At 38.5% G+C, this 25723-nt stretch overlaps 2 protein-coding genes across 3 annotated transcripts; one reads left to right on the forward strand and one right to left on the reverse strand.

Moving 5' to 3' along the window:
* Nucleotides 1–9291: 9291 nt before the first annotated feature.
* LOC134630605 (hatching enzyme 1.2-like) lies at nucleotides 9292–20083 on the forward strand. 2 transcript variants are annotated; one of them, XM_063478072.1, is made up of 7 exons: nucleotides 9292–9428; nucleotides 16048–16090; nucleotides 16615–16770; nucleotides 18077–18197; nucleotides 18616–18794; nucleotides 19417–19498; nucleotides 19821–20083. In XM_063478072.1, exons 1-7 carry the CDS (start codon nucleotides 9315–9317, stop codon nucleotides 20065–20067), a joined length of 942 nt encoding a protein of 313 aa, XP_063334142.1. In that variant the 5' UTR covers nucleotides 9292–9314; the 3' UTR covers nucleotides 20068–20083. The 2 variants fall into 2 exon arrangements, with proteins under 2 accessions (XP_063334142.1, XP_063334233.1); XM_063478163.1 differs by lacking the exon at nucleotides 9292–9428 and adding an exon at nucleotides 15494–15532 and having other exon boundaries at nucleotides 15988–16090.
* A 1488-nt stretch (nucleotides 20084–21571) lies between these two features.
* fadd (Fas (tnfrsf6)-associated via death domain) lies at nucleotides 21572–24834 on the reverse strand. Its single transcript, XM_063478299.1, has 2 exons — nucleotides 24491–24834; nucleotides 21572–22300 (listed from the first exon to the last, which is right to left on the reverse strand). Exons 1-2 carry the CDS (start codon nucleotides 24786–24788, stop codon nucleotides 22038–22040), a joined length of 561 nt encoding a protein of 186 aa, XP_063334369.1. The 5' UTR covers nucleotides 24789–24834; the 3' UTR covers nucleotides 21572–22037.
* Between the last annotated feature and the right edge of the window lie 889 nt (nucleotides 24835–25723).

Here is a 25723-nt window from a genome sequence, read left to right on the forward strand (position 1 = left end):
ACAGTGATACCAAACACAAAGCCAAGAACAACCTCAATTAGTTTCAGAGAAAGAAATAAAGCTGCTAGAATGGCCAAGCCAACCACCTGACCTGCATCTAATTAAAAATCTATGGAAAAAAATATAAGAGCCCATGAAACCTGTTTCAAATATCTTTTATTAGGAGCAAGTATCATGGTTGTTACAAATTGATAGAACTTATGCCTCCTTTTTCTCTAAGCTAACAAGACAGACAAATAAACAAACAACAAAAGGAAGAGAATAAAAAACAAACAAACAACAAAACCACCCACTATGGGCCCCAATCCCCCGACTGCCAGAAAAAAAGTTTATATTTTCCCAAGGTATGCAAGTAAAGGGTGCCAGATTAGTTCAAAGTCTTTTACATTACCATTCATAGTGAATCTTATTTTTTCAAGGTGAAGAGTATTTGTAAGTTCTGTAAGCCACATCTTTAATACAGGAGCCTCTTTGCCTTTCCAAAGCTGCAGGATCAGTTTCTTTGCAATAATCAATGCATATGACATAAACCTTTTTTGAGAGTGTTGTAAATTTTGTGTTTCTTTGGAGATCCCAAAGATAATTACTATCGGATTTGGCTCAATCTTACTCTTAAAAATATTAGACAAGTAGGTAAAAATGTCACACCAAAAACCCTGAAGCCTTGGACAAAGTGCAAAACTATGTAACAGGTTTCCATAATGTATCATACATTTTTCACAGAGGGGGGAGCAGTCTGGGTACATTTTGTGAAGTCTTTCCCTTGAGTAATGTAACCTGTGTACAATTTTGTACTGAATTAAACAGTGACGGGAATTAATAAAAGGGGTGTTTATGTTGCGTAAGACCTCATGCCAAAAATCTTCTGATAGGGGGATCCCAAATTCCTTTTCCCACTCCTCTTTGATTGAAAAAGTTGAAGGTATACTCATCTGCTGTATTGAGTTATAGAATAATGAAATTCTCTGTTCAAACCCCCGTCTATCACTAAGGCATCTATCCAAAGTGTCAGACGGCATGTTTTCAAACTGCGGCAGATATGTGCGGATATAATTTCGTAGTTGAAGATATCTAAAAAAAATGGCTATGCGGTAATCCAAATCTATCTTTTAATTGTTGAAATGACATGAAGGTATCCTTTGAGTATAAGTCTTTTAGTTTACAAATTCCCAATTCCTGCCACACGTTGAAAGCTCCGTCTGCACATGATGGAAGGAAAGAGGGGTTAGCTGTAACAGGTGTACACATTGATAGTGTTTTCAGTTTAAAGTGCTTAATTATTTGTCTCCAGATTCGCAAGGTGGTGTGAATCACTGGGTTCGAATTATAGTGTGCGTTTGTCAAGGGAGTAGGAGAGAGTAATATTCCACCAAAACAATAAGGAAGGCAATCCTCCCGCTCCATCTGCAGGCCATGGGGGAGTAACGCTGTATCATCCAATAAAAGGGAAATTATTCTTAAATTTGATGCCCAATAGTAATGCATGAAATTGGGTAGTGTAAGTCCTCCAAGGGATCCGTGTTTACATAAGTGGTCTTTTTTTATTCTATGTGTTTTGTAGTTCCATATAAACGGCATAATGATGGCGTCCAACTTTTTGAAAAAAGATTTGGGCAAGAAAATTGGAATATTTTGGACCAAATACAAATACTACGGGAGAAATACCATTCTTATTGAGTTCACTCTCCCTATCACTGAGATAGGGAGTGTCCTCCAATACTGGATGTTGTTTTTAAGCTTCTCCAGTAGAGGGAGAAAATTTTCTTTCACTAGGGAACTGTATCTTTTTGTTATTGTGATGCCCAAATATGTAATTTTTTCGTAAGTTATTTTAAATGGGAGAGATGTAAGCCATTCTTTGCTTTTGAATTTGATGGGCAACACTTCACTTTTTCCCCAGTTGATCTTGTAGCCGGCGAAGGTACCAAATTTGTCAATAACGGAGAGGATTGCTGGGACGGAAGTTAGGGGTTTTGTTATGTATAGTAAAATGTCGTCAGCATAAAGCGATATAGTATTAGAAGTGTATGCTATGTCATAACCATGTATCTCAGGGTGAGTTCGAATTGTCTGTGCCAGGGGTTCCAGAGCCAGAGCAAACAATTATGGACTAAGAACACATCCCTGTCTTGTCCCTCTGCTGAGCTTAAACTGAGTTGATAATGTTTGATTTGTAAGAATTCTGGCTGTGGGGTTCTTGTAGAGTAGTTTTATCCAGGAAATGAAATCTTGTCCCAGTTGAAATTTCTCTAAAACAGCAAAAAGATAGGACCACTCCACATGATCAAATGCCTTTTCGGCATCTAAGCTAAGTATAAGTAGGTCCTGTTGCACCTTGGGGGAATAAATTATATTAAATAAACGTCTGAGATTATTAAAAGAACTCCTATCTGGTATGAAGCCTGTTTGATCTGGATGTACCAGTTTATCTATTACCGTATTAAGTCTACTCGCTAGTATTTTAGCCAGGATTTTTTTATCTGAGTTTAATAAAGAAATAGGTCTGTATGATCCCACTTCCTCCAAGACTTTACCTTTTTTTGGGAGTACTGTAATAATTGCTTCATTCAATGTTGGTGGTAGAGTGCCCACTTTGTATGCATGGTTGTACAGTTTAAATAGATATGGAGCAAGTTTAATCTTGAAGTGTTTGTAGAATTCATTCCCTAACCCATCTGGGCCTGGACTCTTGTCATTTTTTAATAAACCAATAGATTTAGTAATTTCTTCGGTTGTAATCTTGGCATTCAAAATATTGCGATTCACCTGATCTAACACAGGAAGATCACACTTATCTAAAAAATCCTGCATATCTTTAGGCCCTGCAGTGGGATGAGAGGTATAAAGAGATTCATAAAACTGTCTAAAGTTATCATTGATATCTTTATGTGATGTGACCAGGTTTCCATTACGTGATCTAATTTTGTGAATCATTCTGTCATTTTCTAACTTCTGTAGTTGTCTAGCTAACAACTTGTGTGGCTTATCCCCAAATTCAAAATACTTCTGTCTTACAAAAATGAACTCTCTATTAATATTGCTAGTTAATATCTGGTTTAATTTATATTTTAATGCACAAATAGTGTTGTACTTATCTAAAGAGGGAGCCTTTGCATTGTTAGCGTCCAAATCATGGATTGTTTTTTCTAATTTTAACTGTTCTAGTTTATTATTTTTATTCCGTGAGGCTTGATATGATATTATGGACCCCCTAATATAAGCTTTAAACGTTTCCCATAATATACGGGGCAATCGTGGCTCAAGAGTTGGGAGTTCACCTTGTAATCGGAAGGTTGCCAGTTCGAGCCCCAGCTTGGACAGTCTCGGTCGTTGTGTCCTTGGGCAAGACACTTCACCCGTTGCCTACTGGTGGTGGTCAGAGGGCCCGGTGGCGCCAGTGTTCGGCAGCCTCGCCTCTGTCAGTGCGCCCCAGGGTGGCTGTGGCTACTATGTAGCTTGCCATCACCAGTGTGTGAATGTGTGTGTGGATGTCTGGATATGTAAAGCGCTTTGGGGTCCTTAGGGACTAGTAAGGCGCTATATAAATACAGGCCATTTACCATTTATATCCGGTGAGGTCTCGGCATTATCGTTTATATCGAAGAATAAAGAGGTCTGAGAACTTATATACTGTTGAAATTTTAAGTCGCTCAGTAGTTGTGGGTCGAATCTCCAATTCCTGTATGCTTTGGTGAGATTACTAAGTGCGAAGGAGCAGGTGGCAGGGCAATGATCAGAAATAATAATATTGTGGTAGGTTACATTACGAACTAGGGAGAGCATTTTTCCATCCACCAAAAAATAGTCAATCCTTGAATAACTGTTATGTACAGGAGAGTGGAAGGAATACTCTCTACCTGATGGATTTAAAGTTCTCCACACATCACAGATGTTCATATTGTTCATGTATGTTTTGATAAAGTTGCTACCTTTACATGATGTAGTTCTTTTGGAAAGGGATTTATCTAAGTATGGGTCTAACACTAAGTTAAAATCGCCTCCAATTATTAAATTACCATTAGGTATATCCGGAATTAAGCTGAAAACCTTTCTGTAGAACTCTGGATCATCATGGTAGGCCCATAGATGTTCAGTAGGGTAATCGGAGTAGCGTGCAGCTCCCCGGTCACTAATACATATCTACCATTCTTGTCAGCTATGGTGGAAGTATGCTTGAACGGGGTATCTTTCTTAATTAATATAGCTACCCCTCTAGTTTTAGCGGAAAATGTTGAATAATACACCTGTTTAATCCATCTACACCTAAGTTTGTTGTGAGCCGCATTTTTCAGATGAGTTTCTTGTAAAAAAATAATATCCGCTTTAAGAGATTTCAAGTGTGATAACACTTTGCCTCTCTTAACAGGCTCATTTACACCTTTCACATTCCATGTACAAAAGGTTAAATCCACATTCTTTACATTTCCATTGTCTTGCATTTGAATAAATTAAGCCGGCTTAATTCTAGTACTTTCCATACTTATGCAGTCAAGATATGGGCCCCAACCATCGCCCCCCACCACCCTACCCATGTATAACCATAACAAAATAAGACAAATACGTAAGCGATGCATCCCCATCCGTGCATTCCTGAATGAAAACAAAAACAAAAACAAAAACAAAAACAAAAAATCTAAAGGGATGCTGTAACAAAAACTAAGCTTACCAAAATACTTTATCTCAAAACTTCCTCTATCCAACGTAGCTCCATAACAAGTTATAGTCTCTTTACATCAAAGTAAATACGTGTCACTGGGCCAGAGGCTGAGCTCTGGTTTATCTACCTTATGCCGTCCTTTTTAAGATCCAAATTTTTCTTGTGCGTAGCGGCGTGCTTCGTTAGGATCCGTAAACACCAGCTCCGTACCGTTGTATGTCACCCTGAGTTTGGCAGGGTATAGAAGTCCATATTTGACTCCGGGTTGGTCCCGAAGCAGGTTTCTTACTGGAGTAAGAAACCTGCTTCGCGATCTACCACTGCCTGAGGTAGATCGCGGAAAATCTGAACGCGAATATCTCCGAGCTTCAGATTCTTTCTGGTAGAAACTTTTCGTAGTATTTCTTCCATGGTGTGGTAGTAATGTATCCTCGCGATCAAGTGTTGTGGCGGGGCTTCATCTTCTGGGGTCGCTCGCAGGGCTCTGTGTGCTCGGTCCAACAGCGGAGTTTCATCCAGGACCAATAGATCTCGTAACAGCTTTGCCACAAAATCTCTAACATGCTGTCCATTTTCTCTGCCTTCAGGTACCCCGGCTATCCTGATATTGTTCCTCTTTGAACGCCCTTCCAGGTCAATGCATTTTTCAGACAATTGTTCCACTTTGTTAGAAAGTTGTTTGACTTTTTCTTCTAATTTCACCACGGAGTTTGAAGTATTTGTCGCCGATTCTGATAAATCTTTCAGCTGGACATTGTGGTTTTCCATTACGGTTCTCAAAGCTGAGATGGCCTCATCATTTTCAGCCCTCAGTGTTGCAATTTCCCCGCGCAGGGTATCACAAATGTCTGCTTTCATTTGAGTTATCTTGGTGTCCAAAGAAGCAATCACTGACAGCACTTGTTTGTTACCTTGTGTATACTCCTCAAATGCGGAAATGGCTGGCGTGCCGGTTTTAACGCCGTCATTTTCAGCCGAGGCCTCGCCAAAGTCGGTCGTTTCGGTCGCCACTTGCTTCGGGTTTGGTTTTTTTGGTGGCATTTGGAGAAGAATGAACTCGTCACAACCCCTGTATTACTTTGTAAGAGAAAAATGTATTACTTTGATGATTATCGCAATTTCATCAAATCAAGTGCAGGAGCCGCTGGCACACGCGTCTTCACCCTCTCATGGCCTATCCGGAAGTCGGGGGGTGGGTTCACTGAAAAGAAAATAACATAACAGCCAGTACCTCATCCGCATTTGATCAGAGCTTTTGTTCACTGTTCATTAAGACATTGAACAATAATCTTACTAATAACCACAGATCTAAGTAAGAGCAGAAACAGCTCTTTACTATTGTACTTGCTAGTCTCTTTATGAACTCAATTAAGATTTTTAATAAACAAATATTTAACTTATCAAAAAAAGATGAAAAGAACTTGAAAAGAAATTGATCATTGACAACAGGCAGCAGATAGATGTGTGGTGTACCCTGTGGTCTTCAAGTCCAGGACCGGAGTGACAGGCGGCCAGTGAGTGAGGATAAAGCAGGAGTAATATGGTCCCTTCTCCTTGTAGCAGTTTAAAGCCGTGTGGCAGCCACGAGCTGAAGATGTGACAATGATACCAAGGTACAATGAGTTATAGAAATCCAGCTGAGTTGTCTGGAACCAGCAGCTGAGCGCCTCTGTGTCAGAAGACACTGAGGCAGAGTTTATCTAAGTCTGATGTAACAGAACTGAAAACTGCGCTGCAGTGGCTGTGACAATGCCATGTGTAACCGGTGTGTTTCTGCGTTGTGTCTGATCCTGACGATAAAAGGTAAAAGAAAGAAAGACCTCCAAATAAATAGCTTGCCCACTCCAGCTCCTCTCCCACAGGGGAATTGTAGAAAAGGGCTGGCGTTTATTTTTTACATTAAACATAAAGTATGAATTTACACGTAACATATTTGACATAAGATAAAAAAACAACAACAACACGAAGTTCGACATACCTGATGATAAAAGGTAAAAGAAAGAAAGACCTCCAAATAAATAGCTTGCCCACTCCAGCTCCTATGACCAAATACAAACATTGGGGAAGGGGGTTAGCTCAACCCACCACAACTTCCAAGCTAGCAAGAATTATCTATTCATGCTAGCGTTCACGTTCCCTAGAACGACAGAGAATCCAAGATGGCAGCATGCTCTTTGTTCGTTATGTGTCTGTCTGAAATCAGTTGTCTGTAATTAGTTGTTCTTAAAAGATTTTTTCGTATTTTTTCGTATCTCTTAACAATTTTTTAACGTATTTCTTAACCTGACAGTTAATATTGCATGGATTGTTGGAAAATGTGTGGTTGGTAGATGCTTTGGAATTTGATGGATGCCTCTTTCTGGAGCTAACAGGCCTAGCCTGGCCCTGTACCGTCCTCCTGGAGTTAACTGGCCTAGACCCGGCTCTACACCATCTTCCAGGAGCTAACTGGCTAAGGTCTGGCCCTGCACCATCCTCCAGGAGCCAATTGGCTTAGGCCTGGCCCTGTGCCATCCTTGTGGATCTAACAGGCTTAGGACTGGCCTCGCATTATCCTTGTGGAGCTAACTGGCTTAGGTCCGGCCTTGTACCATCTCCCATGAGTTAACTGGCTTAGGCCTGGCCCTGCACCGTCCTTCAGGAGCTAATTGGCTTAGGCCCGGTCCAGCATCTTCCCACAGGAGCAAACTGGCCAAGATCTAGCCCTGCACTGTCCTCCAGGAGTTAACCGGCTCAGGCCTGGCCAAGCGCTGTCCTTCTGGAGTTAATTCGCCTAGGTCTGGCCCTGTGCCATTTTCCTGGAGCTAACTGGTTTGCTTCACCCACAGGTCTGTACTGTTCAATTTGTTAAGTACTAAAATTGTGGATGATGGCAGTATTTACTATTTTTATATTCCTCTTGGCCTTTTTGGACCCTCGGATAAGCAATTGCATATGGACACATAGCAGGGGAACCTCTGAAAATGATCTTTATCTGCAAGAGAATTCTGAAAAAGGCACATGCTCTATACTGTTGAAAAAAATAGAGCAGTTACCAACTCAGTTGGATCATGACATTAGTTTCATGCCTGTTTTGCCCAGAGACTTCCCTAAACTTCAGTCTACTCTGGTCTTGCATACTTATTTCATTTGCCCATTTAATGGAGGCTTCAGCTCGGGTTCAACATATCAAAGTTCTGAACCCAAATCAAAGGTGAAACAGAGGTTGTTGATTGTCTTGCTTCTATTTTTGTCAGGAAATGTGCAACCAAATCCTGGCCCTGAACTGCAATATTCCCAGACTCCTTCTGATTTTAAAATAATGTCTGGTGTCAAATATATTCATCTTAATGTGCGCAGCCTACTACCGAAGATGGACATGGTCAAAATTTGGGTTAAATCTACAGATGCAGATGTTGTTATAATTTCTGAAACTTGGTTAACTAAATCTATTACTAATGAAGACATTAACATATATGGGTACAATGTATATCGTACTGATAGGCCAAAAAAAGGAGGCGGTGTAGCTATTTATGTCAAATCAAGATTTAATGCCTCGATTGTTCTGTCCCAATCGATATGCAAACAAATGGAGTTTTTGGCTTTGAATGTAGATATTGCTAATACTCTTTCGATAACCATTGTTGGGTGTTACAGGCCCCCATCTGCTTCAAAAGAGGCATTATCTTCACTAAAGCATCTTTTGGCTAAATTAAATTACACTGAACTACTAATGGCTGGAGATTTGAACTGGGACTGGCTAAATGCAACTTCTGGTGAATTTAAAGAATTTTGCGATTCAATTAATCTTACCCAGCTAGTCTATCTTCCTACCAGGCCAAATCTTAAATGCCCTGAAAAGTCCACATTAATTGATTTGGTTTTAACAAATGTACCTCATAAATTCTCTTCGCTTGGTGTCTTCTGTAATGACCTAAGTGATCACTGTGTTGTTGCTGTTTGTAGAAATGCTAAAATTCCAAAATATAAGCCGCGCATAGTGTGTAAAAGGAATCTTAAACAATTCAATGAACAGGCTTTTCATCATGATTTGTCAGTAGTTAATTGGGAAAAAATCGGACTATTACCAGATGTACAGTTAGCCTGGACATATTTTAAGGAAAGTTTTATGGAAATTGTTAATAAACATGCCCCCTTACGTAAAGTTAGAATTAAAGGCCGAGAAAATCCCTGGTTCTCGCAGACACTCGCAGATAACATACACAAGCGTAATAGAGCATGGGACAAGGCGAGGCAAACAGATACTTCCACTGATTGGTCTGTTTTCAAACAGCTTAGAAATAAATGCACTTCTCTTATTAAAAAGGCCAAATCCGAATACTTTTTGTCTGTCACCACTGAGAATCTCAACGATCCACAGAAATTTTGGAAAGTAATCAAGTCTTTTTCTGTCAGTAAAATGACTCAAACCTTTCCTAAATTTGTTGTAAAAGACTCAGTCTCAATTAATGATAAAACTGAAATTTTGAATTGCTTTAATGAGCACTTTTTATCAGTGGGTTCCTTGTTTGATTCTGCAGAAACTTTTTTAACAAATTCTTGCCCAAAATTCTCTATGTTTTCTGGAGACCGTTTTAACTTTGTACCCTTTAGTGTTTATGAAGTGCATAAAGCTTTAAAGGCTTTGGATCACAGAAAACCTCCTGGTCCAGACTTGATGGAACCTTATTTTTTGAAGCTGGCAGCGGATTATATTGCAGAACCACTTTCAATTCTATTTAATTTTTCAATTAAAACCAAAGAAATTCCATCGGTTTGGAAATCAGCTTTTGTCTTGCCTTTGTTGAAAGGAGGTGATCCATCGGTGTTGACTAATTATAGGCCAATATCAAATTTGTGTGTTTTATCCAAAATCATGGAATCTCTAGTTTGTGACCAGTTGAAGGAGTTTTTGTACTCTAATGATATTGTTTCTAAATTTCAGTCAGGCTTCAGGAAAAAACACAGTACCAACACTGCCACTATGAAAGTGATAAATGATATTATTATGGCACTTGATAAGAAATTGTACTGTGCGTCACTCTTTATTGACCTCTCAAAAGCTTTTGACACTGTTGATCATGCTGTCCTAAAAAACAGACTGCTCAGCCTTGGATTGTCAGAACATGCAATAGCGTGGTTCTCAAATTATCTGAATAATAGAACCCAGTGCATTAAACTTGAAGGTCTTTGTTCTAAATTTGTTGCTGTCCACAAGGGGGTGCCACAGGGCTCAGTTTTGGGTCCCTTTCTGTTTCTTTTATATATCAATGACTTGGGTCAAAATGTCTCAGACACAAATTTGCATTTTTATGCTGACGATACAGTTATTTACTGTTATGGATCATCTCTTACTCAGGCCATTGAAACCTTACAGAAAGCCTTTGTTGCTTTCCAGCATTCACTTATCCAGCTAAAATTAGTTCTCAATGCTGATAAGACTAAGCTAATGTTGTTTTCTAAGTCAAAGAAGGTCCCAGAGCCTATTCCAGTGGTGTCCACCCTTGAAGGAAATGTCATAGAGATAGTTCATGAATATAAATACCTTGGTGTCTGGATAGATGACTCCTTTACCTTTAAACCACATATAGAGAGACTTGTAAAGAAACTTAGGCTGAAACTTCGTTTTTTTTTTCCGTAATAAACAGTGTTTTTCCTTTGCAGTAAAAAAACGTCTTGTCACTGCAACCTTTTTATCTGTGTTAGATTATGGTGACATTCTGTATATGAACGCTTCTTCTTCATGCCTTCTAATGTTGGACACGGTGTATCATGCCTCCTTGAGGTTTATCACCAATTGTAGATATTTGACCCATCATTGTGACTTGTACTTAAGAGTAAATTGGCCTTCTTTGGCCATTAGAAGACAGGGGCATTGGTACACTTTTATTTACAAAGCTATGCTTGGATTGCTGCCTCCTTATATTTGTACTTTGGTCACAAGGACAAATAGTGGTTCTTACTCCTTGCGTTCAAATGATCAGCTGCTGCTGTCTGTTCCCCTTGTCCGCACAGAGTTGGGTAAGAAAGCCTTTGTCCACTCTGCGCCTTTTTCGTGGAACCTGTTACAGAAAGACTGGAAACTGACTGAACTGTTGTCTTTAAATGTTTTTAAAACTAAACTCAAAGGCCTACAGACTGCCTCAATAATGTGTAATTGTTTTGTGTAATTTTTAATCTTGTTTGTTTGTATGTATTTGTTTGGAAATGTGCTGCCTCTTGGCCAGGACTCCCTTGAAAAAGAGGTTTTTAATCTCAATGGGACATTCCTGGTTAAATAAAGGTTAAAAAAAAAAAAAAAAAAAAAAAAAAAAAACACATATGTGGCACACACATACTACACATTTATAGCATCTAACAAAAAACAGGCATAATAATGACAATAATTGAACTAAAATTGCAATCAGAAACATCAGGGTGGCTAAATATGAATTATATGTGTGTTTTACAGTGTTGGAAAGAAATGACACCAACCTCTCCCACAGGGGAATTGTAGAAAAGGGGAGAGGCAAAAGGGGTACACTGTATTTATAGGGTTGCACCAAAGAAGAAGAACAATGAGGAGGGGCTCTAACTGATAATGAACATACCTACAGGCTTGGAGGTCCTAAAAGTCAGGTATAAAAGGAATGGTTTGGGGGTTTAGAACACATTTTGTGTAATTATAACAAGATGTGATTTACGACCCTGTTACACATGCAGGAGCGTGGTTCTTAATACACCTCATGGACAATTCAATGTCATATAACACAGGCTTATGATCTGTAAACATTGCATCTAAAATCATCAAGTTATCAAGTTAGAAAGAGGCGGGCCATAGGCTGAAACAAGGTCCAATGTATGTCCACATACTTGTGTAGGTCCGTCCAGTCACCCACTGTGTAAGATTAAAAGAATCTCTTTAACCATTGTTTATCAGGACAACACACATGGATGTTAAAATCTCCAACAATAAAGACGTGACCATATTTAGGCATGACTTCAGCTAAGAAAGCTCTCAGTATGTTTGAAAATGAATCTTTTGCTCATTTTTCAGTTTGAGTTTCAGTCGTGTAGTAACTGTTGGTGTTTGTGTTCTTATTAGGCACGATGAAACACATCATATGAAAAAAAAGTGCTTAAAATACTTAAAATTCTATTTTTTGTTACTTCAAAATGTGTAATATGTGTAATTTCCATTGCAAATAACAGTCATATTTAAATTGGGAGGATGCCACTAAACAACTGGGCTGAGCTGAACTGTGATGTTCCCCAAGTACACTGAAACTATGTGCCTTCTTCTTGTGTCGTCTCACTAATCTCTAGTCCCTGTCAGTACTCTTGCTGCAGCTTTTGAATTACAGTAGTCAAGCCTGGAACTAATAAATGCAGCTTGATGATTTGTTTTATGTCTTAACAAATTATACAGTGTGAGTAAAGATTTTCAACTTGAATATTTCTCAAGTACAGTGAGGACAGGCTTTCTTTGTATTAATTAATTTGCTGAAAAATTGTATTAGATATAATTGTGGATGGAATTGGCATTTCCCACTATAGAATCTGCAGAGTTAACATACTGCTGTCAATATGATGCCTGGCCTTGTTCACTGTGACAAGGTCAGGCTATATTGACAGCAATATGTTGAATATCTCACACTGATAAGAACAGCGAATGGTTTTTTTCCTCAGACAGACTAACAGATGATCAAACTCTACATTTATATGCAGGGTAATTCTTACTTTTGCTTTTTAGAAATGTCAGTGAATTATTTGCCTGTATTACTTTTAGGTCTAACCATGCTGTAGAAAGTGAATCAAAAAGCAAAGAATAGTCAAAAATATCCCATCACTTACAAAAACACCTAAATACATGTGCTTGACAATAATAATAGATGGAAATGGATTTATACTATAGGCAACATTTTACCCTATGAGTACTTCATCTCCTCGCATCCGCAGACAAATTAGAATCATCAGTTAACCTAAAGAGCACGAGGACCTGCACAGGTATGTTGAAAACATGCAAACTCCACACGTAAACCCTAGCCTACTGGGAGACCTCAATCCAGAACATTCTTCCTGTGCAGTGACACTATGATAGCATAGGCAAGAGTATGTCCCATCTGTCATAGGATGGAGAAGAGGTGGAGTGGACAGACCATCACATTAACAACACAGAGAATAAAGCGAAAACACTCAATAATACCAGCAAAGAATTTAGAGTCATCACTAAATTGTGCTACCTGTTTAATGCAGTTGGGTACCATGTTGTATCAAAGCTATAAAGTACTGTTTACTAAAAGTGGTCCAAACATTTACAAACCAATTAAATTCAATTTTATAAATGTTTTAATGTAACAACAGTTGCCTGAAGGTGCTTTATATTGTAACAGTAAAGATCCTATAATAATACAGAGAAACCCCAACAATCAGACGACCCCCTATTAGCAGGCACTTGGGTGACAGTGGAAAGGAAAAACTCCAATTAAATAGGAAGAAACCTTCAGCAGAATCAGGCTTAGGGAGGACAGGCCATCTGCGGATGGTTGGGGATGAGGGGAAGAAGACAGGACAAAAGACAAACTGTGGATAAGAGCCAGGGATTAATAATAACTAATAGAGAGAGGTATATTAACACATAGTGAGTGAGAAAGGTGTGAGAGAAGAAAAACACTCAATGCATCATGGGAATCCCTCATCAGTCTAGACCTATTGCAGCATAACTAAGGGAGGATTCAGGGTCACCTGATCCAGCACTGACTACATGCTTTAGCAAAAAAGGAAAGTTTTAAGATTAATGTTGAAAAAGAAGAGAGGTGAAGATATGTTTAGCCTATTTTGGAGTTTAGAAATGTGTTAGATAGGGTGTAGAATTATTGTAGAGACACTGACACTGCCCTGGATGTAATAAAGGCCTAAGTGTGTCATAAACATAGGAGTAGATTTCTAGGAGACCCTCCCCCACTTGAGCTGTGAAAGTAAGACAAAGAGAAGTTGATGCTGAGTGGAAATTCCCCAGGGGATACCTGGGTGGGGGTCTCAAAGTTTGTAACTGAATAACTTTGGTTTGGAAGGGAGATGGACTTTTATGACCCCCAGGAAGTCACGTACGCAAAGGTACATACACATATATACACATGCACTTACACACAGGAATGCGCACACAGTCACTCACATGCACTCACATAGACACACGGGTACGCGCACACACAGGCACTCACGTGCTCGTGCATACACACACAGACACAGAGGTTGCAGCACACCATGGGGGTTTTATGATGGGGTCACTTCTATAAAGCTGGCTGTAACTAACAAAGAGGTGGAAGATCTGCAGAGGGACACCGGCCTGGCACATCTCCCCTTCTAGAAGATGCATGCTTAAATGAAGATGAATATAGATGAATAAAGGTTTTGTGAAATGACTACTGAGTTCCGGTGCCGTCTCTGGATGCCTGAGGAATAAAAAGAACCGGGGTGAAATTGATTTCGTAACAGAGGGTATTCTGTCCCCTGAATCCAACCTGGAAGCTGCTTCCACAGAAGAGGGGCCTGAATGATGAAGGCTCTGCCTCCCATTCTACTTTTAAATAGTCCAGGAACAGCAAGTAAGATAAGATGGGGTCTGATTATTCAAAAAACTTGTACGTAGCGAGAAAGATTTTAAATTCAAATCTGTATTTAACAGGAAGCCGATGAAGAGAAGCTAATATGGGAGAAATCTGCTCTCTGTGCCACAAAAAGATAAATAAATACGAAGTTGACTTATGAGTGATTTCTATGTGGAAATACTTATGTTTGCAGTACCTTCAACGGTATTACATGCATATATGCTGAGAAAATAGTATTTCTTTGCAGCATTTTCGTCATACATGGTCAAAAGCACTGGAAGTATTTTGTGACGTTGCAGGTTTGTAGGGGTGGTGATGGCATACTTGGTAAACCATGTTTTTCACCTGTAAGTTCAACATTCCAACTACCAGTTAAGCCTCTTGCGGAGGCTACTTTTCTGCTTGTTTTTTAAATTTATTTTCCTGAATTGACTCACATTCAGCTGTTTTATAGAAACAGTGACAGCACAGAATACAAACTGAGCTGACAACTTTTGGCACTAGGAATGGGCTATAATTAAAAAAATTCTGTTGAGAAAATGCTATAAGGATTTATTAAAGCCAGGTCAGGTTCAGTGAATATTGTTAATTGAGGTTCTTAATATTAACATTAATAAATACAATATAATAAATACAGACTGTGGGTTATTAGACTTTTGAAGAAAATGTGTTTTTAGGAATATTAGTATGCTCCACAAAGTTTTCTCAAAATGTTATTTTTTTCTAGTTACTTACATTATGAAATAAAATGAAAAACACTACAGAATGTCAGAAAAAGTATAGACATACATACATACATATATATATATATATATATATATATATATATATATATATATATATATATATATATATATATATATATATATATGTATGTGTGTGTATGATGTATATATATGTATCTGAATACTGCATGCTCTTATGACATTCATGTACACTTAACCTGTGACAGATGCAAAGTTTCACACAAGTTGCAATGACTCAGAGTTTTCCATCTGCAGTGATAACACTTTCTCTTGTGTTTGCACCTTTCGACACATCCTGTTATCTTTGGCGAGCCAGGGAACAGTATAAAACTTGACAGAAAGACGCTCACTCATTAGCGTTTCAGGTAAGAACCCTGTCTTCTGTCATCACCGCAAACTCCATCATTCACATGCAAATTTTCTGATTTCTTTGAAATTTTGCATTTTAAGTACTTTAACGTGCATGAGCTATGCTGCTTGACAACACACAATGATGTTGTCTATATCACAAATCTTTTGCAACCATGTTGGTTTTCTGTTGGTCTCTTGTCACTCTCTTGTTAAATTAAATTGTGTGTAGGGCAAATTCCCCCTGATGCAAGAAAGTATTACATTTGAAATAAAAAATGCTATTAAAGAAATAATTGGTACAAAGTGTTGTATCAGTTTTATAATGAGAGTTTTGTTAGTCGTGTTTATTTCATTATGAAATGTATATTTCAGTTGTTTTCATTTTCCAATGTCCCTTTGGTTTTCAGTTACAGTTACAAACTAATGTCTCTTTTGTCTGTTCTTTGTAATGTTGCTGTGGCTGAGTACAGGAAGGTAAGAAACAAATAAATGCTTTTTGTGGTATAATTCAAAAGTGACCAGTAAGGGAAGATTTATTACAGTTTTTAAAATTCTACTTTTTGTGCTATTGGATATCAATTAACAGAAAATTAAGCAACAGTCAGTCCATTTGAAGTAAAAGCTATTCAGCTGCAACTGAGCTGGTGTGTTCAAAATGATTATATCTACTGTGAATATATTATCTTATGCAGAGATTCCCAGCACTGGCGAGGACATACCCAGAGAGCTCTCTGTAGGACAGCTGCTGGAGAGAGCCAACAGAAACTACAGTAAGTTGGTTACTTGTTTTAGAACAGGCAAGCATACTTGCACATATTTGTTGCAGCAGCATTGGTGGTACAGAAGTGGGGATGTTAGCAACATGGATTTAGTGTAATTTGATAGTCTTTTGGCTTTTCCTGTTTAAAGGGAAAAGCTTTTTAGAAGCTTTTTTTTTAGCAGCTTCGGGTCGACACATGATCCAGATCACAAGTGCTAATAAAAGACAAGCAAAATGGCTCTGGACTGGCTATGTTAATTACGCACTAGACTGGGGCCACGTACAATGTTGTGATTTTTCCAGTAAAAAATGCATTTTATTGCTTTTTATTAACACTTGCATTTGAATCTGGTCTTTGTCATTTGTCATGAGAAGTAAAATCATAATAGGTGGCCTATTTCTGCTAATATGAACTTTCATCAGTTGCTATGACTGATGTATGAATTGCATGACTGATGACCGCAGTGCCACCTATAATAAACCACTGCTATTATGCACGTTGAAGACAAGGCGATGCCTCTGTTTTTCTTACAGCACCTGACATTGATGAGCCTACATTAATCGGAGGTGACATTGCTATCAAGTCTGAAGCTGACAGAAATGCTGACCCCTGCACCTCCAGAGGCTGTATGTGGGGAAAGTGGAGTGATGGGAAAGTCTATGTCCCGTACTACATTGCCAATCACTACTGTTAGTATTTTTTTTTCTTAATCATGGAACAGGCCAATGCCAAGTTATATACAGTGTTGATGCCTGACTTGTTATTATAACATTTCTATTTGTATTAAATCTAATGACTTTCAGACTCTGCCCTTTGATACCAACTAACCTTCATTTTAAGAATTAATACATGAATATACCATAAGCACTTTCCTGAATCAATAACCTCACATATACACCAGTTAAAAGGTTGGACACACCTTCTCATTTAATGTTTTTTCTTTATTTTTACTACATTCTGCATTGTAGATACATACTGAAGACATCAAATATATGAAGCAAGATATACGAAATTATGTAGCAAAGAAAAAGTTAATAAATAACTCTAAATATTTATTATATTTTAGATTGCTGAAAGTAGCCACCCTTTGCTTTGTTGACAGCGCTGCAAACCCTTGGTCAGTCAGTCTGGAAAATTCCTAAAAGATTGAATGTGTCCCCAAGTGCAGTTGCAAAAATCATCAAACGGTACGATGAAACTGGCTCACATGAGGACCGCCCCAGGAAAGGAAGACCAAGAGTCACCTCTTCTGCTGAGGATAAATTCACCTGAGTCATCAGCCTCAGAAATCACAAGTTAACAACACCTCTAGTTAGAGTTAGATCAACTGTTCAAAGGAGACTGCACGAATCAGGCCGTTATGGTCAAATAGCTGCTAAGAAACCACGACTAAGGAAAAGCAACAAGCAGAAGAGATTTGTTTGGGTCAACGGATGGTTTCTACATGCATGGTTCCTACCGTGAAGCATGGATGAGGTGGTGTGATGGTGTGGGGGTGCTTTGCTGGTGACACTGTTGGGAATTTGTTCAATATTGAAGGCGCACTGAACCAGCATGGCTACCACAGCACCCTGCAGCGACATGTCATCCCATCTGGTTTGCATTTAGTTAGACCATCATTTATTTTTCAACACAACAATGACCCCAAACGTACTTCCAGGCTGTGTAAGGGCTATTTGACCAAGAAGGAGAGTGATGGAGTGCTGCGTCAGATGACCGGGCTTCCACAGTCACCTGAGCTAAACCCAATGGAGATGTTTTGGGATGAGGACCGCAGAGTGAAGGCAAAAGGGTCAACAAGTGCTCAGCATCTCTTGGAACTCCTTCAAGACTGTTGGAAAATCATTTTAAGTGACTACCTCTCTCATCAAGAGAATGCCAAGAGTGTGCAAAGCAGTAATTAAAGCAAAGGGTGGCTGTTTTGAAGAATCTACAACATGTTTTTAGTTATTTCACATTTTTTTGTTTACTACATAATTCCATATGTTTTGCCAGCTTCCCGTGAGATTGCCATCATCACTCGTGGACTAGAGTCCTTCTCTTCAGTTTCCTGCATTCGTTTCAGACCCTACCAGGATGGCGATCGTGAGTGGCTGAGCATCGAGTCCAGAAATGGGTAAAGCTCTGAGTCTGACCATTTTTTTTATTCTTACCACCTTCGGTGAGCCACATGCCTCACTTGTACAGCAGTTAGTAGGATTAAAAATTTACCTGGAGATTGTAAGTTTTCTATTCTCATTTTAAAGTATCACAACTCCTCCTTTCATTAGTTTATAATGAAAGAAAATCCATTCTTAAATCACTATATTACAAAGGAAGTGATTACAAATGTTTTAGGGACCACTAATATTTTAAGTAGCCAATGAGTGACTACTGGCCAGTTTAAACAATAAGGATTCAACATAATTCATCATATGTTCAAATACATTATCGTTGTCCTACGAGGTGTGTACAGCAACACTTGCCTTACAGATGTACATGTGCAAAAGGCTTTTGTGATTTCTAAATATTGCTGGACTTTTCTGTTTTAACAGCTGCTACTCCTATGTGGGTCGCCAGAGTGGTGGTCAAACTGTGTCTCTAAGCCATCAGGGCTGTCTTTACCACAGCACTGTCCAGCATGAATTACTCCATGCCCTAGGCTTCAATCACGAACAGACCCGTTCTGACAGGGACAACTACATCAGGGTGTACTGGGAGAACATCCTTGATGGTCAGTCACCATCACCATTTTCTGTGCTATTTTGGATTTTGTGTTAAAGTAGTTCAAAGCACAAAGCAGTTCTAGAGAAAGAAATAGTCTAATTGAGGTTGAGAGAGATTTTTTTCTTTTATTGTACTGAGCTAAAGTTCAGTAAATAAAATTAAAAAAAAAAACTAAAGATGATAGCATAATCTGTCAACAAAGATTAATACAACTTTAGAATAAAGCTGTTTATGAATGCATGTGTAAATGGGCTAATGAGGCTCATAGTAAAAGGCACTTTGAGCATTTAGTTAAAGCAGACAAGTGCTACATAGTTACTGATCAATTTACCGCTTAGAGCATTTTAGTTATTTCCAGAGTGGGTGCAGCCCTTTCAACCATGTTTTTATTGCTTTAAATCTTTAGTTATTTTTTTTATTGTTAGTGGAGTTCATTTTTCATTGATTTGGTTTACTTTTTAAGACATAGTTTTAGTTTTTAGCTTAAAATTAGTTCATGACAATAACCCTAAATGGGATGAGGTTCAATGGATGCTTTATTAAAATGATTATACATAATATAAAAATGTGCATTTGTTAGATATTTGAGTTCCCACACGTCATGCACACATATCTACTTATTCTCACAGACATGGAGTACAATTTCTATAAGACTGATACTCTAAACCAGGGAACTCATTATGACTACAACTCTGTCATGCAATATGAGAGGTAAGAATAAATTCATACTTTTATTTACATATGCTACTTTAATACGTTTTTTTAAACATAAGTCCAAGGAAACTATGTATGAAGTTAGGAATTTTGGTGTTCCTATTATTTTCACATGAAGAAACCATCAACTGTCCCTACAGCATACTGCTAGCAGGGCAGAGCCTGTGCACAATCATAACTTGTCTGTGCATACCTTCCTATACAAGAGTGTTTAGTAAAACCAGTGCAAATATGCTTTCAAAGATTAGACCATGATGTACTGAGGAGCTAAATCACCAGAAAAATGAAATTAATCAAAATTAACTTAACTTGTTTTCAGGTATGCCTTCTCCAAGAACAACCAACCCACTATGGTGCCCATTCCTAATAGCAATGTAATGTTGGGTGGGGCCACTCAGATGAGCAAAAATGATATCGATAGGTTGAACAGACTCTACCAGTGCTGTAAGCATACTGCACCAAGTACAGCATGCAACACACACAAAGTGATACTGTATTGCAATCAAAGTCAGCTAACTTTAAAATCACAAACTGTGTCTGAAAAGACAAAATCTGGAGGTCTTTAAAGCTCCTTTCTTGCATGGAAATCCCTTCCTCTTACACTTTTAGCTCTAGTTTTTGGGGGTGAACCTGGGTCTTCATTCTGTGTAAGAAATATATCCCAACATTAAAGTGAAATTAAAAAAAGCTTTAGCAGACCAAGTCAGGTAGATATCATGTAAAATGAAAATAAGTCTCATGCCAAGAATTTTTTGAACTGCCCTGCAGCAGGTTACTCCCGAATTTCCTCAAAAGACGAAAATACAGATTTCTGCAAGTGACCCAAACTAGCATCAGTTCATGTTCATATGCCAGCACCATCTGTAGCTACACAGAGAGCCACACAGAAAGGCAATCAGGGTGAACCATCCAATCAAAGGTTAGTTGTTTTTAAGCATGAAATTGTTTCTATCCCACACAATATGAGACACACCAATTAGTTATTATTATTAATTATCCTGGCATTGTTAAACTACAGTCACAAAGAAATATCCTGTCTGACCAGATATTTGTGTTAGATGGCATTACCTTGGCCTCCAGTAACACTGTGAGATCATATTCGACCAGGATATGTCCTTATGTAAATTAAACAAATATGTAGGACTGCTTTCTTCCATTTGTGCAATATCTCTAATATAAAAAAAAACATCCGCAGAGTGAAGCTGAAAAACTAGTTCGTGCATTTATTACTTCTAGACTGGACCACTGTAATTAATTATTATCAGGATTTCCTAAAAACTCCCTGAAAAGCTGAAAAGTTGGATGATTTTGCTGAATTTGTGGTATATCTCTAAATTTGCAAACATCCCTTTGCAGAATTGATTTTAAAATCCTACTTGCATAATCAGGGCCCATCCTATCTTAAAGACTTCATAGTACTGTAATCAAAAAAGAGTGAGAAAAGACTGCAGGCTTACTTGTGGTTCTTAGGATATTTAAAAGTAGAATGGGAGGAAGAAAAGCCTTCAGTTTTCAGACCTCTCCTCTGTGGAAACAGCTCCCAGTTTGGATTTGGGAGACAGACACCCTCTGTTTTTTTTTTTTAGACTAGGCTTAAAACTTTCTTTTTTGCTAAAGCATATAGTTAGGGCATTGTTTCTGCTTCACTCATCTTCTTCACTCTTTATTTAATTATTATTCATTCCTTTTAAACGCTGACTCTCATGCATAGGAGCCTTTTATTTTGTGTGCTTCTGCTTTTCTCTTTCCCCTCACTCCCAACGGGTAACTCCCTGAGCCTTCTTCCTGCTAAAGGGAATATTTCCTTCCCACTGTCTCACAGTTATCATCTGTCAGTCCTATTTTGGTTCTTACAAAAAGGTTCCCTTAATGAGATTCATTTTTGTCTGCAGAAACTGCACCTTGGGCAGACGACCTGCCACCTTGATGACATCAAAGCCTATGAGGGAAAAGAGTTGGATTTGGAGTATATTTTGGGTTATACAACCAAAAGCATTAAAATACAATGCTGTCTGTTGACAAAGAATAAAAAGAACAAAAAAAGAACAACAACACAAATCTCATTTTACTTTCCAAAATAAGCTTCTTTTCCTAATTATTTCCCTTTTCATCTAAATTCTGAATCGAGAGCAAAATCTTGGATGAATAGTGTGACATAAAAAATACCTTTCATAATTTTGGGACATTTGATGAGAAGATCCAGTACCTCAATAAAAATATTTACCAACAGCTCTGGTAACAAATTCATATGACTTTCAGTTGTTGGATTGCATACAGAAGTTGAACACTTTTATATATGAGTCATATTAACAAATATCACTAGCAATTTTGTCACCTTGAAAGACTGAGAGCAACATTGCTTTCACAAAGCAGGAGACCCAAACAGCAACACTCTACTAATAATAACGATAACAGCACATAGAGATACAATTCAGGAATTCAAATCAATCACTCAAATTACTTTCATGACTTTTAACCTTTTTGTTTGCCATTATCTTGAGCAACAATTTCCAATTTAAGAGTGTATTCTAGGTTGCTAGAGTCTTTCCTCTACTTTATCAGCAGTCATATTCAACTGGCAAGCTCTCAAAGCATCTATTAGCATCTTTGTTTGGGCTGCAGCTCCTTGACTCTTCCTCCACTCCTTGAGCAGCTCCACTGCCGTCTCCTCTAGATCTGTTGGATGCCTGTTAGAGATGGACTCCAGCTTGGTTTCACTCAAACCTAATTTGCGGCCTAGTTTTCGCCAGCTCTTTCCAAGATTTTCTGCAATTACCTCTGTGGCAATTTTCAGTTTTGCTGAAAAGGAGAAGAACATATTAACAGGTTAAATATAAAACATTTTTCTGATATGGGTAAAGATTCAACTTTAAGATACTTTTTGGAAACCAGGGCACCCTACCAGGAAACAATGAAATGTGGCCCCAAAGAGGGACAACTAGAAACAAGCCTTTAGCATGAAAGCCTATCTAAAACTCCCTGTGTAAAGACCTACTTAGAATTCCACTTATCTAGTCAATGACTGTTGCAGACGGCATAAGTCTGCAGACAATACAATACATTCCTGATGTATTTATGGTTATACATACAACAGAACAAACCTGGTTTGTTGTATGTAGAGATAAAACCCTACCTCACAACCCTCTAAGAGAAAGCATGTGACAACAGTGGGAAGGAAAAACTCCCTTTTAATAGGAAGAAACCTCCAGCAGGTTTTTAAAACTCTGGCTCTCTCCCATGGGTGTCTTTTATCCTGTGTGTCTGTGCTCTCTTCTCCTTCCACTCACCCCCAACTGTTTATGGCAGATGGCTGTCCCTCCACGAGCCTGGTTCTGCTGGAGATTTCTTCCTGTTAAAAGGGAGTTTTTCCTTCCCACTGTCGTCACATGCTTTCTCTTAGAGGGTTGTGAGGTAGGGTTTTCTTTCTCTCGACAATTGAGCTGCCATAGGGTAAAACCCGGGGTAGTAGTGTCATAAACTTCTTTAGCACAAGTGCATCCTTACCAATTTCATAAAAATTAAGAGGGCATGTGGCAGACAGGTACTGCTGATCAAATGTGATTAATTGATTATCAGCAGATGTGACAAACGCTGTAAAACCAAAACTTTAGCCAGTTGGCTTTTTTGGATCATTCAAGTGTGTCCTAGCCCAAAATCACAGACACCATAACCCACTCTACAGGTCTGAAAAATGTTAAATTTCAAGGCAGTGTAGTTAGAAAAACACTGAAAAACTATGATTGTTTGCAAGAGGAGCTGAAAGAAGAAAGCCTCTAAAATGATGATCTTGCAAACACTGAGTCAATCATGAACTCAGTCAAACATAGTCAAAGTCCAGACCTCAACCTAACTAACATTCTGTGGTGTGACGTTAAGACAGCGAAGAATAAATTAATGCCTCCATAACCTTTGTTAAGAAGAGTGGGAAAGACTTCCTCTACAATTATGTGAAACACTGAAAGTCAAACAGAAAACCATTAGTTCAAGTTATTGCTGCTGAAAATGGTTCTACAAGTCACTGAATCGTGAGGTGTATTTAGTCTGCATAGAGTCTTGTGATAAACGTTATTTTTTTACCCGGTACATCCAGGGCCTTTTTTACTAATAAGAACACAAGATTTTGGCATGCCTTAGTTAAAAAATGAATATTAATTACACCATAAATGTAATTAAATACGTTAAAAAGCTAAAGTTACTGTACATTACAAAAATGTCTTGATTTTGAGAAGGTCAGCTGGAAACTATTGTGGCATTTGGGTGATTTTATATTGAATGACACAAAAACAGTGTCTCAGGCTTCTGAATACATTTTTGGTCGAAAGATTTCAGGATTGAGAACTTTTCATTTTCTCTTTTTTCTCTTTGTAATTGGTGTGCAGGAGTAAGTGTATGACTAAGCCAAATCAAAGGGTGATTGTTAAACAAAACAGCTTATCCACACAGATGGTTATTCATTTGTCATGTCAAATGTCAAACTACAGCTTTCATACTGCACTGTGACAGCATCTTTTCTCTTCAGTAGTTTACCCTCCAATGACCAGATGATTTCACAGATGTGGTCAACTGTGTACTGTATTTGAGCCTTGTTAAGTATGGGTGGAAGCTCAGACACAGCATAAATGGCTAACTCTGCCCAGTCACAGGAATCCAGTGGATCCCTTGACATTCTTTGTATAAAACTCAAATGAAAGTATTTAACAAATGAAGCTTGTGAGACGACACTGTATTATTGCTTAAAAAATAATATTTGAATAATGTTTGGCGCTAAATGAGAAAGGCTCCAGCCGTGTTTTTCGAGTGCTACGGTTCATACAATCAAACATGCTGGTATCTAAAGTGAAAGTCACTCATGGACTTTATGTATAAATCAGCGTCCATAATTTGTAGCACGATACTTTGCAGATGTGCATTAGTATTACTATTATTATCGTTGTTTTTGTCTTTCCACAAATTGCTCACACACCCCGTTCATATCGTACTTTAGCCTACCTTTCTCCTCCTCACTCAGGCCATCGTCAGGTTCAGGCTGAATATTGAAGTTGTCTATCTTGTCCGAGAGATCTTGTCGCTTAATTTCTTTGAGAAGCTTTGAAAGAAAGGCCGTGTTATCTTCTGACAGTTTGCCTCTTTCCCTGAAAAGTTGAAAGAGTTCCCGACCGCTGCCGATCTTTTCCAGATTTCTTTTCCCGATCTCTTGTAGAACCAGGAACTTCATTTCATTCAGCTGATCAGCAGACATGGCGTTAGAAATCTCTAACAAAACGCTGTTAAACTGTAAAGCGCTCATGTTCACACGGATCGAGCACAAACACAGGAGAGCCTCTGAGCGGTTGACTTTTACTTTCATTTCGGTGAGTTACGTCTATCCGACGCGTCTGTTGTTAAACTTCCGTTTACCAATAACCAATGGAAACACGGCACACGTACAACACAATCGACATTCATTGAGGAATGTGTTTGCGGGGATGGGAAAGGTTTGCAATAGGCATGCCCACAAAAGCGTCTGCTGAGCAGTGTAACGGTTATGCTAGATCCGATGGTTCACGGGAGGTGGTCCGCTGCATTGATCCCACCGGCTCAGACCGCCTTAACCAAAGACTTTTCTTTGAATTAAAGTAAATAGTTGTGATAGAATCATGTGTTGTTACAATTATTATTTAATAATGCTATGGTAACGTTGTGCCTATGCTGTGGCATACAGTGCTCCCAAGATTGACCACAAAAGGCATATCTTAGCTACCTCACCCATATGTAAACTAAGCGCACACAGTGTAACATATAAACAGATTTTTAAGTTGGAAAATAAAATAATATACTAGTAGTTAGTCATTATTCATGGGTTTAACTAAAGAAATTGGAACAAACTCTGTGTTTTGTAAAAGGCTGCTATAGTAACAAAGTACCTACAGATACAATTCAGTTGTCTGTTACACACACACATATACACGTATATATACACACACACAATATATATGTATATATATATATATATATATATATATATAGGTGTGTGTGTGTGTGTGTGTGTGCAGTAGCGGTTTTAGATACGGGTGACACGGGCGGTTGCCCGGGGCGGCATCGTGGTGGGGGGCGGCATCACGGGCATCGGCAAAAAAAAAACAAAATTGCTCGTACTCATGCTGCCCCGACATCAGCCAGCGCATATTGGGAATGGCATAGGTACCGATCGGTTTTCTATCGCGAAAGGTGGAATTGCTTGCT

This window comes from Pelmatolapia mariae, linkage group LG1 (assembly GCF_036321145.2).
Source record: "Pelmatolapia mariae isolate MD_Pm_ZW linkage group LG1, Pm_UMD_F_2, whole genome shotgun sequence".
In the NCBI taxonomy this organism is placed as follows: domain Eukaryota; kingdom Metazoa; phylum Chordata; class Actinopteri; order Cichliformes; family Cichlidae; genus Pelmatolapia; species Pelmatolapia mariae.

Excerpts from the sequence above, each read along its gene's own strand:
- fadd (XM_063478299.1), bottom strand. The coding sequence starts at position 24,788 with ATGAGCGCTTTACAGTTTAACAGCGTTTTGTTAGAGATTTCTAACGCC. Across the intron at positions 22,301-24,490 it reads CCTGAGTGAGGAGGAGAAAG|CAAAACTGAAAATTGCCACA; the intron begins GTAGGCTAAAGT and ends TCTCCTTTTCAG.
- LOC134630605 (XM_063478072.1), top strand. The coding sequence starts at position 9,315 with ATGGAACCTTATTTTTTGAAGCTGGCAGCGGATTATATTGCAGAACCA. Across the intron at positions 16,091-16,614 it reads GAGAGCCAACAGAAACTACA|CACCTGACATTGATGAGCCT; the intron begins GTAAGTTGGTTA and ends TTTTTCTTACAG. Across the intron at positions 19,499-19,820 it reads TCTGTCATGCAATATGAGAG|GTATGCCTTCTCCAAGAACA; the intron begins GTAAGAATAAAT and ends ACTTGTTTTCAG.